Consider the following 12,850-nt stretch of genomic DNA (forward strand, 5'->3'; position numbering starts at 1 on the left):
CTGGTAATTCCTAACTGAAACTTTTGCAAGACTGATAATTCCTAACTGAAACTGAAAATTATGTTTGAGTTGAACTATTTAGTATATCTTTATTAGGAGTCTCTGCCAGGCTGTATATATGGCACTAAGGATAGAGAGGTAAGTGAACCATAGCTTTACCCTATGTGAACTGACAACATAGTTGTACAGATACCAATTGCAATGAAGATTTTAAGTATGTTTATTCATTTTGAATCTAAACTATTACCTTTTGCCAACCTCAGAAACAGGCATTTAAATTTTTGTAGACAACCTTAATTATTGAAACACCATTTTAAACTATAGCTATATTTAGTTTGTGTGCTTCTGCTAGAATATTTATTTTTTTGCAAAAATTCTACTTTAACACTTATTCAAAGTTTGTAGAACCGAAAACTGAAAGAGCCTCTAATGATCACTTAATTCACTTTCTCAAGAGTGTGGTATGTGCGTACCACTGGTCATAAACAGGATGCTTTGTAGATAAAACACAATCAAGCATTTTTAATCGTTATATATTTCAGTGTAGGTTAAAAAATATATTTAACATAGCATACCATGATTCATGGACCTTATGAAGAGATTAAAATCAATTTTCAGATTTTAAAAATGAGTCAGTTTAAAGAAAAATATTAATGGCACAGGTGTTACATGACTGGAGTTTGGGAAATACTAATCTAAACCAACTCCTGCATTGTGTAGATGAGAAAACAAAGGGGTTCCCCACACACAATGACTTTTCTGAGGCATATAACTAATATATGGCAGAGCCAGGACTGGAACTCAGGTTTGTTCAGTACATTCCAGTGTTTATTCTGCCATACAAGGCTGATGCTTATTACTGAAAGTTGAAGAAACCTCTGTCTTAGTATGGCATTGTACTTTAAATCTCCATTGTTCGTTATGATGGCCACAGATGGTTATTTATATTAAAATTTGTTAAAATTAAGGTTTAAAATTTGAACTAGTCACGTTTCTAGTGCCCAGTAGCTACATGTGGCTAGTGGCTACCATATTGGACAGCATGAACATGGAACATTTCTGTCATTGCAGAAGATTTTATTGGGCAGTACTGCTTTAAACTATTGCTTGGGAATGTGATTCATAATGCTTTTAAGTTTTCCCCCCTTCAAAGGGATAATACTTATTAATTTGCTTACCACACTGAAGTCGTTATAACCCTGAAGTTAAGCTGAAGGTACTAGTAACAGTGCAATTAAGATAATTGATCTTGGGAAATATAGCCAGGATGGGATTCTCAGATTCCTACCAGCTCATTTTATTGGAAGTGGTTGTTATTTCTCCTTTTTTTTCAATAAATATTTTCTTGAATTCCTAGCAGATAGAAATACAAATATATTGAAAAAGAGGGTTCTTGAATAGAGAATTGTCTGACTTTCTGAATAGTTTATTCAACGTGAGAATTATATTTTGTTGATATTTTAAAACTTTTTGTTTTTAAACATTTTCAGTGAATGGACCTGAGTGGACCCTTTGAGCACATCAGTAAACATGAGCGGTACCAAACCTGATATTTTGTGGGCACCACACCAGGTTGATAGATTTGTTGTGTGTGACTCAGAACTAAGTCTTTATCATGTGGAATCTACTGTGAATTCAGAACTCAAAGCTGGATCTTTACGTTTATCTGAAGACTCTGCAGCTACATTACTGTCAATAAATTCAGATACACCCTATATGAAATGTGTTGCCTGGTATCTCAATTATGATCCTGAATGTCTGCTGGCAGTTGGACAAGCAAATGGTCGAGTTGTACTTACAAGTCTTGGTCAAGATCATAACTCAAAGTTCAAAGATTTGATAGGAAAAGAGTTTGTTCCAAAACATGCACGACAATGTAATACCCTTGCCTGGAATCCACTGGATAGTAACTGGCTAGCTGCTGGTTTAGATAAGCACAGAGCTGACTTTTCAGTGCTAATATGGGATATCTGCAGCAAATATACTCCTGATATAGTTCCCATGGAAAAAGTGAAACTTTCAGCAGGTGAAACTGAAACAACATTATTAGTAACAAAACCACTTTATGAGTTAGGACAGAATGACGCTTGTCTCTCTCTTTGTTGGCTTCCACGAGACCAGAAACTTCTCCTTGCTGGTATGCATCGTAACCTAGCTATATTTGATCTTCGGAATACAAGCCAAAAAATGTTTGTAAATACAAAAGCTGTTCAGGGTGTGACGGTAGACCCATATTTCCACGATCGTGTTGCTTCCTTCTATGAAGGTCAGGTTGCAATATGGGATCTTAGAAAATTTGAGAAGCCAGTTTTGACACTGACTGAGCAACCAAAACCCTTAACAAAAGTAGCATGGTGTCCCACTAGGACTGGTCTACTTGCCACTTTAACAAGGGATAGTAATATTATTAGATTGTATGATATGCAGCATACACCCACTCCCATTGGCGATGAAACTGAACCCACAATAATTGAAAGAAGTGTGCAGCCTTGTGACAATTACATTGCTTCCTTTGCATGGCATCCAACAAGTCAAAATCGAATGATAGTTGTAACTCCCAACCGAACAATGTCTGACTTCACTGTTTTTGAAAGGATATCTCTTGCCTGGAGCCCAATTACATCTTTAATGTGGGCTTGTGGTCGTCATTTATATGAATGTACGGAAGAAGAAAATGATAATTCTTTAGAAAAAGATATAGCAACGAAGATGCGCCTTCGGGCTTTATCGAGATATGGACTTGATACAGAGCAGGTGTGGAGGAACCACATTTTAGCTGGAAATGAAGATCCACAGCTCAAGTCACTCTGGTATACTCTGCACTATATCCTTTGCATTGTGAATTTTGTGAGATGAATCAAGTAGAAATGTTCTTGAAGTTTGCTGAAAAGTCAGTCTATAAATATGCTGAATGTTTTATATACAAATTCAAGTTACATAATGTTAACATTATAAAGTAAAATTGTTCTAAACTTTTGAACTCGAAATACTGCTTTGTAGATTGTGTAGGAGGAAGAACGGTGTATCTCTGCAATAGAGTCAAACCATTTACACTAATACTTATAAATTGGCTCCAAATCAAAAGTAAATTTAGCTTTGAAATATTTTGTTATGCATCACTAGTATTTCCTATGCATTTAAATACTTATGAAGCAATACACAGAAGATATGGATCAGAAATCTCCAGGCAACAAGGGATCGTTGGTTTATGCAGGAATTAAATCAATTGTAAAGTCATCGTTGGGTAAGAAAATTCTATTTCATTTTCTCCAATATGTTTATAACTTTTGTACTTTTATTTTGCCCTATCATTTGGCAGAAATTAGGTATTTCAGGATCATGTACATAAATATTTTGTTGTTTTCTGATTAGATATTTCAGTGTATTGTTGAGTTAAATGCATACTTGTATTTGTATCCAAAACCCTTTTTGCAGGGAGTCTTAATTCTCTGAAGTGATGTTGACTTTCTTAGATCTATTCACATGTTTATTCAATGTTATTTTTTTGAAAACCCACTTTGAGAGGTTTTACGCTAAACAATTTATAGGTTACTGATTGTTAGTTCAGGTTTTATCACAACATTTTGCTTCTTAAAAGCTAAATTAAAAGATCACTAATTGAAGGAGACCCCTTTTCATTTGGCTCCCCAGATACTTTCATTGAGCCATCTAACAGCAAGGAGTATGATATGAAATATGGCCTAACTTGAAGGAATTATACCTGAAATAGTCCTTGGTGAATTAGTGAATGAATTAATTAATGTGTGAGTTAATGTAGGATTGAAATTGGTATGTTAAACTATTAAGGAATAACGTAAAAGTGGCAAAAACCAAACTTTCTTTTTTTTTCTGTCTGCTTTAAACAGTTGTTCCTATTCTTTTACTGGAATTGAATAATGGATTATATTAGAATTGCAGGTTGAGTATACCTTTTCCAAAATGGCTTGGGGACCAGAAGTGTTTCAGATATTTTCAGATTTCGAAATATTTGCATTGTATACTTAGAGATTGACCATCCCTATTCTGAAATCCAAAATGCTCCGATGAGCATTTCCTTTGAATATCATCTCAGCACTCAGAAAGTTTCAGATTTTGAAGGCTTTTGGATTTCAGTTTTCAGATTTGGGACGCTCAACCTGTATCTCTGTGACCTAGGATTCGTTCTCTAGCTTTTGCTAAGTCAAATCTGGGCCCAAGTCAAGCTGTTAGAAAATTAGTTAACATTATTTAGTCAAAGAGCAGTAATAGAAGTAGTAAATCCAATTTTATTTTTTACAGAACTTGTATCAATACCATACAAACAAAATACAAAATAATAAAATGTTTTAGAGTAGGTTAAGTGTTTTAATTAAACTGTTACATTATAGTGCTTTTTTTTAAGGTCTTTCAAATTACTTTGGTTCACTTTACTGAAAGATGCAGTAAACTACTTACTGATCAGATTGATTTTATTGTTTTTGTATTAGCCCTCCACCCAAAAAAGTAACTTTTATTATAAATAGTAAAATGAATAAGTTTGGTTAGAAGCTGCTGTTTTTATTAACGTAGGTAAACGGGCACACATACTGTTTTACCCCCGCAAATGAACCTGGTACCATAGTTCATGATTTTAGAGCCATTGCCTATTGCTACAAAGAATTAAACACCACGTTTATAGATTTTATAGTGTGTTAGTTTTACAGTAGATTAGGCCACACTGCACTCAATTATTTAGAGGTTGGTTATTGTGTTTTTTGTATTTTGATATATTTTAAGGAAAAGCCAACCTCTGAAGAAAAGCCAAAGGGGAAAATGTAGTATGTTTACATTTCTGGTACACTAGAGACAAACTGAGTATCCCACCCCTGTGTCAAAATAGTCTTTATCCAGTCTAAAGAAAGACTACTGTTGGAAAGATTTCCTCATTCATCATTCTCTCATTGCTAGGTTTTCAGCTTTTTGTTTTGTTTGGTATAGATATTTTTGTTTTTACTACCCAAAGGTGAAAAGTAAAGAAATAGTGTCAAATATGCCACTCTTAGATTTCAGTCTTCTATTTGGCCATACCTTTTCCTCTAATTGTCTCTCTAATAATTTCAACACATAGTAAGTCAACACATTGAGCCATCTTGTCCACAGTAACCTAATATACAAGTTTATTAGAGCACACAGCTAAATTTTGATTTTGGTAACAAATAGTATATATATAAGTGCTTGCTATGAATTAGTTGCTTTTCCCATGTTACTTTAATTTTTACAACTACAATATGAAGTAAGCTCATTCATTCAGCAAGTATTTATTACATGCTTACTGTATGCCAGAAGTTATCCTAGGAACTAGAGACATAACTGTCAAGAAGATACATAAATCTCTTCCCTCATGGAGAATGAGCATCCCTGCTCTTGGGGAATTTACATTCTAGTTTAGAATACAGACAAGTAAACTGGCAGTTCTAACACAGGGAAGAACAGTTAATTACAGGAAGGACTCCTAATCTGGTTGTAGGGATTAGAGGTTTCTCAGAGGAGGTACAGTCAAAGACAAGGTCCAGACAGGGAGCAGCATGTGCAGTGGACCCAGAGGGTAGAAAGCATAGCACATTATTATGGCTGGAACAGAGCATGAGAGAGGAAGTGAGGAAAGAATAGAGGCTAGAAAGGTAAGCAATGGGCTAACTCAAGAAGGACTTAGAAATCATGTTAAGAATTTAGGGAGATTCATCTTGTAAGACAGGGAAACAGATGGATTTATGACAGATTTGTGTTTTTAAAGGATCAAGATTGATAGGGATATCAGATAGAAGCCTGCTGCAAGGAGGCAAGACGTGATGGTATCCTTACGAAGGTTAGTAGCAGAGGTGCTAGAGAAATGTGGATACATTAGAGAATAGGACAAAATTTAATGATTAATTAGATAAAGGGGTGGAGAAGATGGAAAAGTCAAAGTAGCGCACATATATTTAGTTTGGGAAACTAGTTAATTTTAAGTATGTTAATTAGGAACACACAGGAAGAGTATTGGTTTATTTTGGAGCAAGTTGAAATCAAGATGCTTAGGTAGAGATGTCCATTGGGCAATAGGATATGAGATCAAAGCACAGGGGAGGAATACAATATATGTTAGAAATAAATTATATTTGGTAGAGTAGATGGAATTGTTTGGAGTAAGAAAGAGGTGGCTTAAGGAGACTGAGGAGGATCATTGAGAGTTGTAGGAGAAAGATCTATGTGGCAAAAACCACAATCACTTTTGCACCAACTTAATATATATTCATGTGGACGAGGGAAGAGAGGTCAGTTGTCCAGTGCTCCATGCTTCAGATCCAGCCAAATAAGAACTAAAAAGGACTCACTGAATTTAGGACTAGGAGAAGGTCTTTCATGGGCGGTATGGATAGCAAATTGCAGTTAGATTAGAAATTCAGAGTGGGTTGAGGAAATGAAGTCATCAATTATAAATACTTTTTTTCAAGGAATTTGACTATATAAAGGAGAACAAAAAGATATTCAGTAGGAGGAGACAAATCTGGAGCCGGGAGCTTTGTGTTGCTTTCTTTTTGTTTTCAACATGGGATTAATTTAAGCATGTTTAAATGCTAATTGGAGGAAGCCCATAGAAAGAGGTTAAAGATGCAGAGAGAAGGGAATGAAGCAAAGTTCCTAGAAATGGGAGGGAATGGGATCCAGAGCACAGTTTCTTTAGATACAAGGGTGCACACCTCCACATTTGCCAGAGGAAAGGGGAAAAGGATGCCGTATGCAAGATGTTTAAGGTTCAATAACTAGAGGCTGAGGGATTTCCCATTTTATGGCTCCTGCTGAGAAGGAGCAGGGAGGTTGTAGGAAGAGGATATGGAGAAGAGGAGAGAGAGCTGTCTTGAGAAACATGGGAGGATTACTGGGTAACATTGTTTTACCAGAAGGTAGAATAAAGGACAGTAGGGTGAGATAATTAAATATATTGGCAAGAGAGTGATTCACTTGACCCTTAGGATCTTATTTGGATAGAGATGAAAATGAATACAGGGTAAGACTGATAAGTAAAAATAATGGTGGTGAAGATACTGTGAGGTTGTGAAGAATATAAGGAAGTGAGATTTTTGGAAGGCTACATGGTTGTGGTCAGAAAGTAGGTCTTTTGGAGGAGGACAGTTTTGAGTGTGGCTGTGAAAGGAGTAGCTTAAGTCTTAGAGGTGTAGACCACTGGAGATAAGGAAGCAGAGGAACTGATAGGCTAGTTTATTGAATGGGCTAAGTGTTGAAATCAACCAGGACAAGAAGAATGCATGCTCTGAGGGAATCTCTTCTACAGACCTGTATAGCAAGTTCACAGTGTTATTAGTAGGTATAATTCCTTCCTTTTAAGATGGCAGAAAGTTGTATAAAAAATATTGGCCTGCTTTTCATCCATCATGAAAATAATATTTTTTATGCTTAAAGAGTAAACTCTACAGTTCCAGCTACTCAGGAGGCTGAGATACGAGGATCGCTTGAGCCCAGGAGTTTGAAACCAGTCTGGGCTACATAGAGACCCTGTCTATCTTTTTTTGTAAAAAACAAAAAAACAAAAAAAAAAAAAAAACAAAAACGAAAATCTAATCTAGAGAACTGAGAATTTGTCTATGCAAAATGACTACAGGGGCAAAATAGCTAGGATTTCTTATAAACTGGATAATTGTATTGCTTGGTTATTACATAGATATTAAAATGAAACAGTTAGTAGCTATAAAGAGCATAGTGTTTGATTGCTGATTTGAAAGAAATGTTAAATCCTAATTTTTTTTCTTTTTTTTTTTTTGGAGACAGAGTCTCTGTCACCCAGGCTGGAGTGCAGTGACACAATCTCAGCTCACTGCAACTTCCATCTCCTGAGTTCAAGTGATTATCGTGCCTCAGCCTCCTGAGTAGCTGGGATTACAGGTGCATGCCATTACACCTGGCTAATTTTTGTATTTTTTGTAGACACAGGGTTTTGCCACATTGGCCAGGCTGGTCTCAAACTCCTAACCTCAAGTGATCTGCCTGCCTCGGGCTCCCAGAATGCTGGGATTACAGGCGTGAGCAATCGTGCCTGGCCAAAATCCTGATTTTTAATGTTTAAATAAACTTGTTTTCCTTGCAGCCATCAATAAAATGTTTTCTATTATTTATATATAGGACAGTCTCAAATTTAGGAAATACAATTTTGTTATTTTAGTGTTACATAACATGCATAAATATATTTTACTTTGCTTTTAGAGATATATTAAAAATGTATGTATATGTTAAACTCGTACGTCAAAACCCATGCTGACATCATATTGCTTATTTGATAATTCTAATAATCAACTGTAGCATAGTTATCAATAAAAAGGTCTCTAAGCAGAAAAAATACATGATACAGTAACCGTGTTCTTAACATGCGGGATATATTAATATTTCCACCTCCTAGCAGTGACCTCTTTGAATTCATATTCAGTCATCCACTGCATAATGACGTTTCTGTTAACAGTCAACTGCATATATGATGGTGGCCCCAAAAGATTTAATACTGTATTTTAACTTTACCTTTTCTGTGTTTAGGTACTCAAATACTTACCATTGTGTTACAGTTGCCTACAGTATTCAGTACAGTAACTTGCTGTAAAGCAGAGGCATCCAGTCTTGTCCTCCCTGGGCCACATTGGAAGAATTGTCTTGGGCCACACATAAAATACACTAACGATAGCTGATGAGCTAAAAAATAAAAAAGTTTTTAAAAAATCCCCCCAAAATCCCATAATGTTTTAAGAAAGTTTACAAATTTGTGTTGGGTCACGTTCAAAGCTGTCCTGGACTGTGAGTTAGACAAGTTTGTTTTATAGCCTAGGAGCAGTAAGCCCATGTAGCCCAGGTGTGTAGTAGGCTATACCATCTAGGTTTGTGTAAGTACACTGTGATGTTCACACAACAACGAAATTGCCTGACAATGCATTTCTCATTGTTAATCAACTTGTGACTGTATTGTTCTCTATTCTGTTCCATGACATGATTTCTATAAAATAAAAACTCTTAAGAAATTAGAATATTATGTTAAGCTGTAGGTAATCGTTTGAAAAATAAATTGCTGATTTTTGTTCACCCGTTTTAAAATTGTCACTAAATTTTACTAAATACCAGCTTTAAATATCACTAAATACCAGCTTTAAATCCAAAATTTATAGGAGAGATATGAAAATAAACACCTTATAATACATCTCAGCCTCTACCTGAAATTAAATGACTGCATTCTGCCCTGACAATTTAAATTTGTTATTCAGAATGAATGTTTTAATTTTTTAAATGTGTTTTATTAATTTTATCATTAATTGTTAGAAGTTTTCACATTATAGTTCTTAAAAATCCACTTTCATAAGCTAAAAGTGATTTTGTCTTTAGGCTGACTCCCCTCATGGTCGCAAATAAAGTAGCATGCTGCTTCTTTTTAGTGGGTAGGAAGTGCTGTTAAAGTAAGAGAACTTTTTGAAAGTTTCTTCTTAACTCTTTGACCTGAATTGGCAATAGTTTCCAGTAGTCAGGTTAAAAATAAGTAACTTCAAGTGGAATTATTTAACTATTTTTTGAAGTTCCAAAATTTTACAAAGAACACATCTTGAAACTTTTTCATAAAGCAGTCGGTTATAATATAAAATGTATACTAACATGCATAATATTTTAGACTTGCCACAACCTAAAATCAGATAAGCACACAAGGTTTTTAAAAGTATGAATTAGGTATAAAAGAGAGTTTAGACCTTTGACTATATACTGTTTTACCTTTTTTTTTTTTTTTTTTTAAAGAGACAGAGTCTTACTCTGTCACTCAGGCTAGTGCGATCTTGGCTCACTGCAACCTCGGCCTCCCGGGTTCAAGCGATTCTCCTGCCACAGCCTCCCAAGTAGCTGGGACTACAGGTGCATACCACCACACCCAGCTAATTTTTGTATTTATAGTAGAGACCAGGTTTCGCTATGTTGGCGAGGCTGGTCTCGAACTCCCGACCTCAAGTGATCTGCCTGCCTCAAGTTCCCAAAGTGCTGGGATTATAGGCATGAGCCACAGCACCCAGCCTAAAATTTTTCTTAAAAATCATTTAGTCTGAATACTTGGAAAGAGTAAAAATAGGCCAGGCACGGTGGCTCATGCCTTTAATCCCATCACTTTGGGAGGCCAAGGTGGGCGGATCACCTGAGGTTGGGAGTTTGAGACCAGCCTGGATAACATGGCGAAACCCAGTCTCTACTAAAAATACAAAAATTAGCCGGGCATGGTGATGTGCACCTGTTGTCCCAGCTACTTGGGAGGCTGAGGCAGGAGAATCACTTGAACCTGGGAGGAAGAGGTTGCAGTGAGCTGAGATCGCGCCATTGCACTCCAGCCTGGGTGACAGAGCAAGACTCCGTGTCAAAAAAAAGAAAAATTTCTATATGTAATTTAACTTGCAAATGACAAGTTTTTAATATTTTCTTATTTTTGCTTGTGTTTGTTTATACCTTTAAATTCTTGACCAGAATGACTATAGTTAAATTAACTTTGCATAGTGTATTTTCATTCATTTACTATCTCATCATTTCCATGGGTCAGGAGTCTGGGCACACCTTAGCTGGGTTCTCTGTTCAGAGTCTCAGAAAGGCTAAGCAGAAGGTATCAGCCAAATTGTATTTCTTTCTAGAAGTCAGAGTGCTCTTCCAAGTTCATGGAGTTGTTGGCAGAATTCAGTTCCTTGCATCTATAGGACTGAGATAACCATTTTCTTGCTGGCTAATGGCCAGGGGCTGCTCTCAGCCCCTTAGAGGCTATTTGCAGTTCCTTGCCACATGGCCTTCTCACAGACCCTCTCACAGCATAGCAGCTTTTACGTCTTCAAGACCAGCAGATCTGTCTCCTGCTGCTTCTCTCTTACCTCTAGACTGTCTTTCAAAGGACTTACTTGATTAATCAGGTCAGGCCCACACAGGATAATCGTCCCTTGATTCACTCAGTGAGCTGAGTAAGGGCCTTAATTGTATCTGCAAAATGCTTTCACCTCTGCTATATTCTGTTATCTGGAGACAAGTTACAGATTCTACCTGTATGCGAGGGGAGGGGTTTGTTTACACAAGAGTGTGGTTGGGTGGGAGGGGGGCAGGAATGCAGCCCTTCTTAACAGTTCTGCCTACAACCAACAAGTTTAATGAAGAATTCTAGCAACTATCTGTTTGTTGTTGATCTAGTTATGTACAAATGTATAATTGCAGTATTAGATATAAATATATAAATGTATAATTACTGTAAATTAAAAATGTAAATTACTACAAAAAATAAAAGTTGGTAATGTTGGACATTCATGTTGCCTAATTCATAATTTAGTTTATTCTGAAAATCCTTTTTGTTAAAAAACATAATTATGTAATGACAATTTTGGTGATAAAATTTTCTAGAACATTTAAGAATTTGTTATTATAGTTTTTAAGTGTCATCTTTATTCATTTTGACTTTATTTGGCACGAAGTATCATCCTAAGTGAAATTACCTTGTCATTAGGATCAACTTCCTTGATTGCAATGTAAATAATGCTACAAGAAGGCAAGGGTTTTTTCTGAAAAAAGAATGAGAAATGAAGTTTTCTGATTTAGTAAGGGGAAAAATAGCCTTCGAGTTAGTTCCATTGTGTTTTAAAGTTATTACTTACCTTAAACTTTCAAAGTACTTTGAAGTCTGTAATCTTGTTTTTTAATGTACAGAGAGAGAAGGAAGAAAGCAAGAGCACTTTTACTGGATTTCAGACAGTAGGGATACCTTGTGAATAAAACAGACAAGACACCTGCCCTTTTGGAGCTTATGTGCTAGTGGGAGAAGAGATTAAGACTGAAAACTAAATTAATAACTAAATGGGAGCACATGTTAAGTGCTAAAGGAAATAGAGGAAACAATGGGTGGTGAGTTAGATAATAACAGGTATATCTATGTCAGATTAGGTGGCCAGGCAGCTTTCTCTGAAGCAGTAACTCAGTTTAGTCCATCTGAGCATTTGCTCTTATTTCAGTAGTTCTTTGGTAACTCAAGGAGCTATTGTACTTAGAAACATGCAAAATATGTTTTATTTGTGGCATATTTCGTATTTACACTATCGTAAAATTATAGCCGAGAAGTTAAATATTCTAAATGTGTCAATATAGTTCTCTGTAAAACTGACTTATTTTCCAAATATATTTTGAAATAAAACAATATAAAAATGTTTTGTGTTTTTAGGAATGGTGGAAAGCAGCAGACATAATTGGAGTGGATTGGATAAGCAAAGTGATACTCAGAATTTAAATGAAGAGAGAATCTTAGCTTTACAGCTTTGTGGGTGGATAAAGAAAGGAACGGATGTAGACGTGGGGCCATTTTTGAACTCCCTTGTACAAGAAGGGGAATGGGAGAGAGCTGCTGCTGTGGCATTGTTCAACTTGGATATTCGCCGAGCAATCCAAATCCTGAATGAAGGGGCGTCTTCCGAAAAAGGTATTAGGTTATAAACTGAGATATTAGTTATAATCTAAGATGTTAGCAGTTCATAGAGTCTTTTAAAGAAAAGAGGCTAATAATTTTCAAGTATCTAATCGCTTAAAATTTTCATTTAATTTTTGTTGGAAGAGAAAATTAGCACAGTAGTATGTCTATAACAGTAAATACTTAACTCACCTCTTCTGCCTTGGTTTAGGTCTGTAAAAACAAAGATGTGTCTTAAATGTCAGTATAATATTATAAGGAGTGCTCAAGTGTGTCCATTTTCAATGTTTTCTCTTTTAAAGATAGTTCACATACATTTTTAAAAATATTTCTTCTTAAAGATTAGGACTTCTTTAGCCTACAAGTATTTTTATGATCCATATTTGAGTGTGTTCTAGT

The 12,850-nt window shown here is 35.7% G+C and overlaps 2 protein-coding genes across 4 annotated transcripts in view; both read left to right on the forward strand.

Moving 5' to 3' along the window:
• The window catches only part of UMAD1 (UBAP1-MVB12-associated (UMA) domain containing 1), a 559,686-nt gene that overhangs the window by 263,441 nt on the left and 283,395 nt on the right, over nucleotides 1-12,850 (forward strand). The window lies entirely within an intron of this gene.
• MIOS (meiosis regulator for oocyte development) overlaps nucleotides 1-12,850 on the forward strand; it is a 38,131-nt gene that overhangs the window by 4,864 nt on the left and 20,417 nt on the right. For all 3 annotated transcript variants that reach the window (XM_050782947.1, XM_050782948.1, XM_050782949.1), the window contains exons 3-5: nucleotides 1,491-2,824; nucleotides 3,146-3,244; nucleotides 12,209-12,463. In XM_050782947.1, coding sequence (XP_050638904.1) covers nucleotides 1,531-2,824; nucleotides 3,146-3,244; nucleotides 12,209-12,463 — 1,648 coding nt within the window. In that variant the 5' untranslated portion in view covers nucleotides 1,491-1,530. The remainder of the gene's footprint in view (nucleotides 1-1,490; nucleotides 2,825-3,145; nucleotides 3,245-12,208; nucleotides 12,464-12,850) is intronic.

This window comes from Macaca thibetana, chromosome 3 (genome assembly GCF_024542745.1).
Source record: "Macaca thibetana thibetana isolate TM-01 chromosome 3, ASM2454274v1, whole genome shotgun sequence".
Classification (NCBI taxonomy): Eukaryota; Metazoa; Chordata; class Mammalia; order Primates; family Cercopithecidae; genus Macaca; species Macaca thibetana.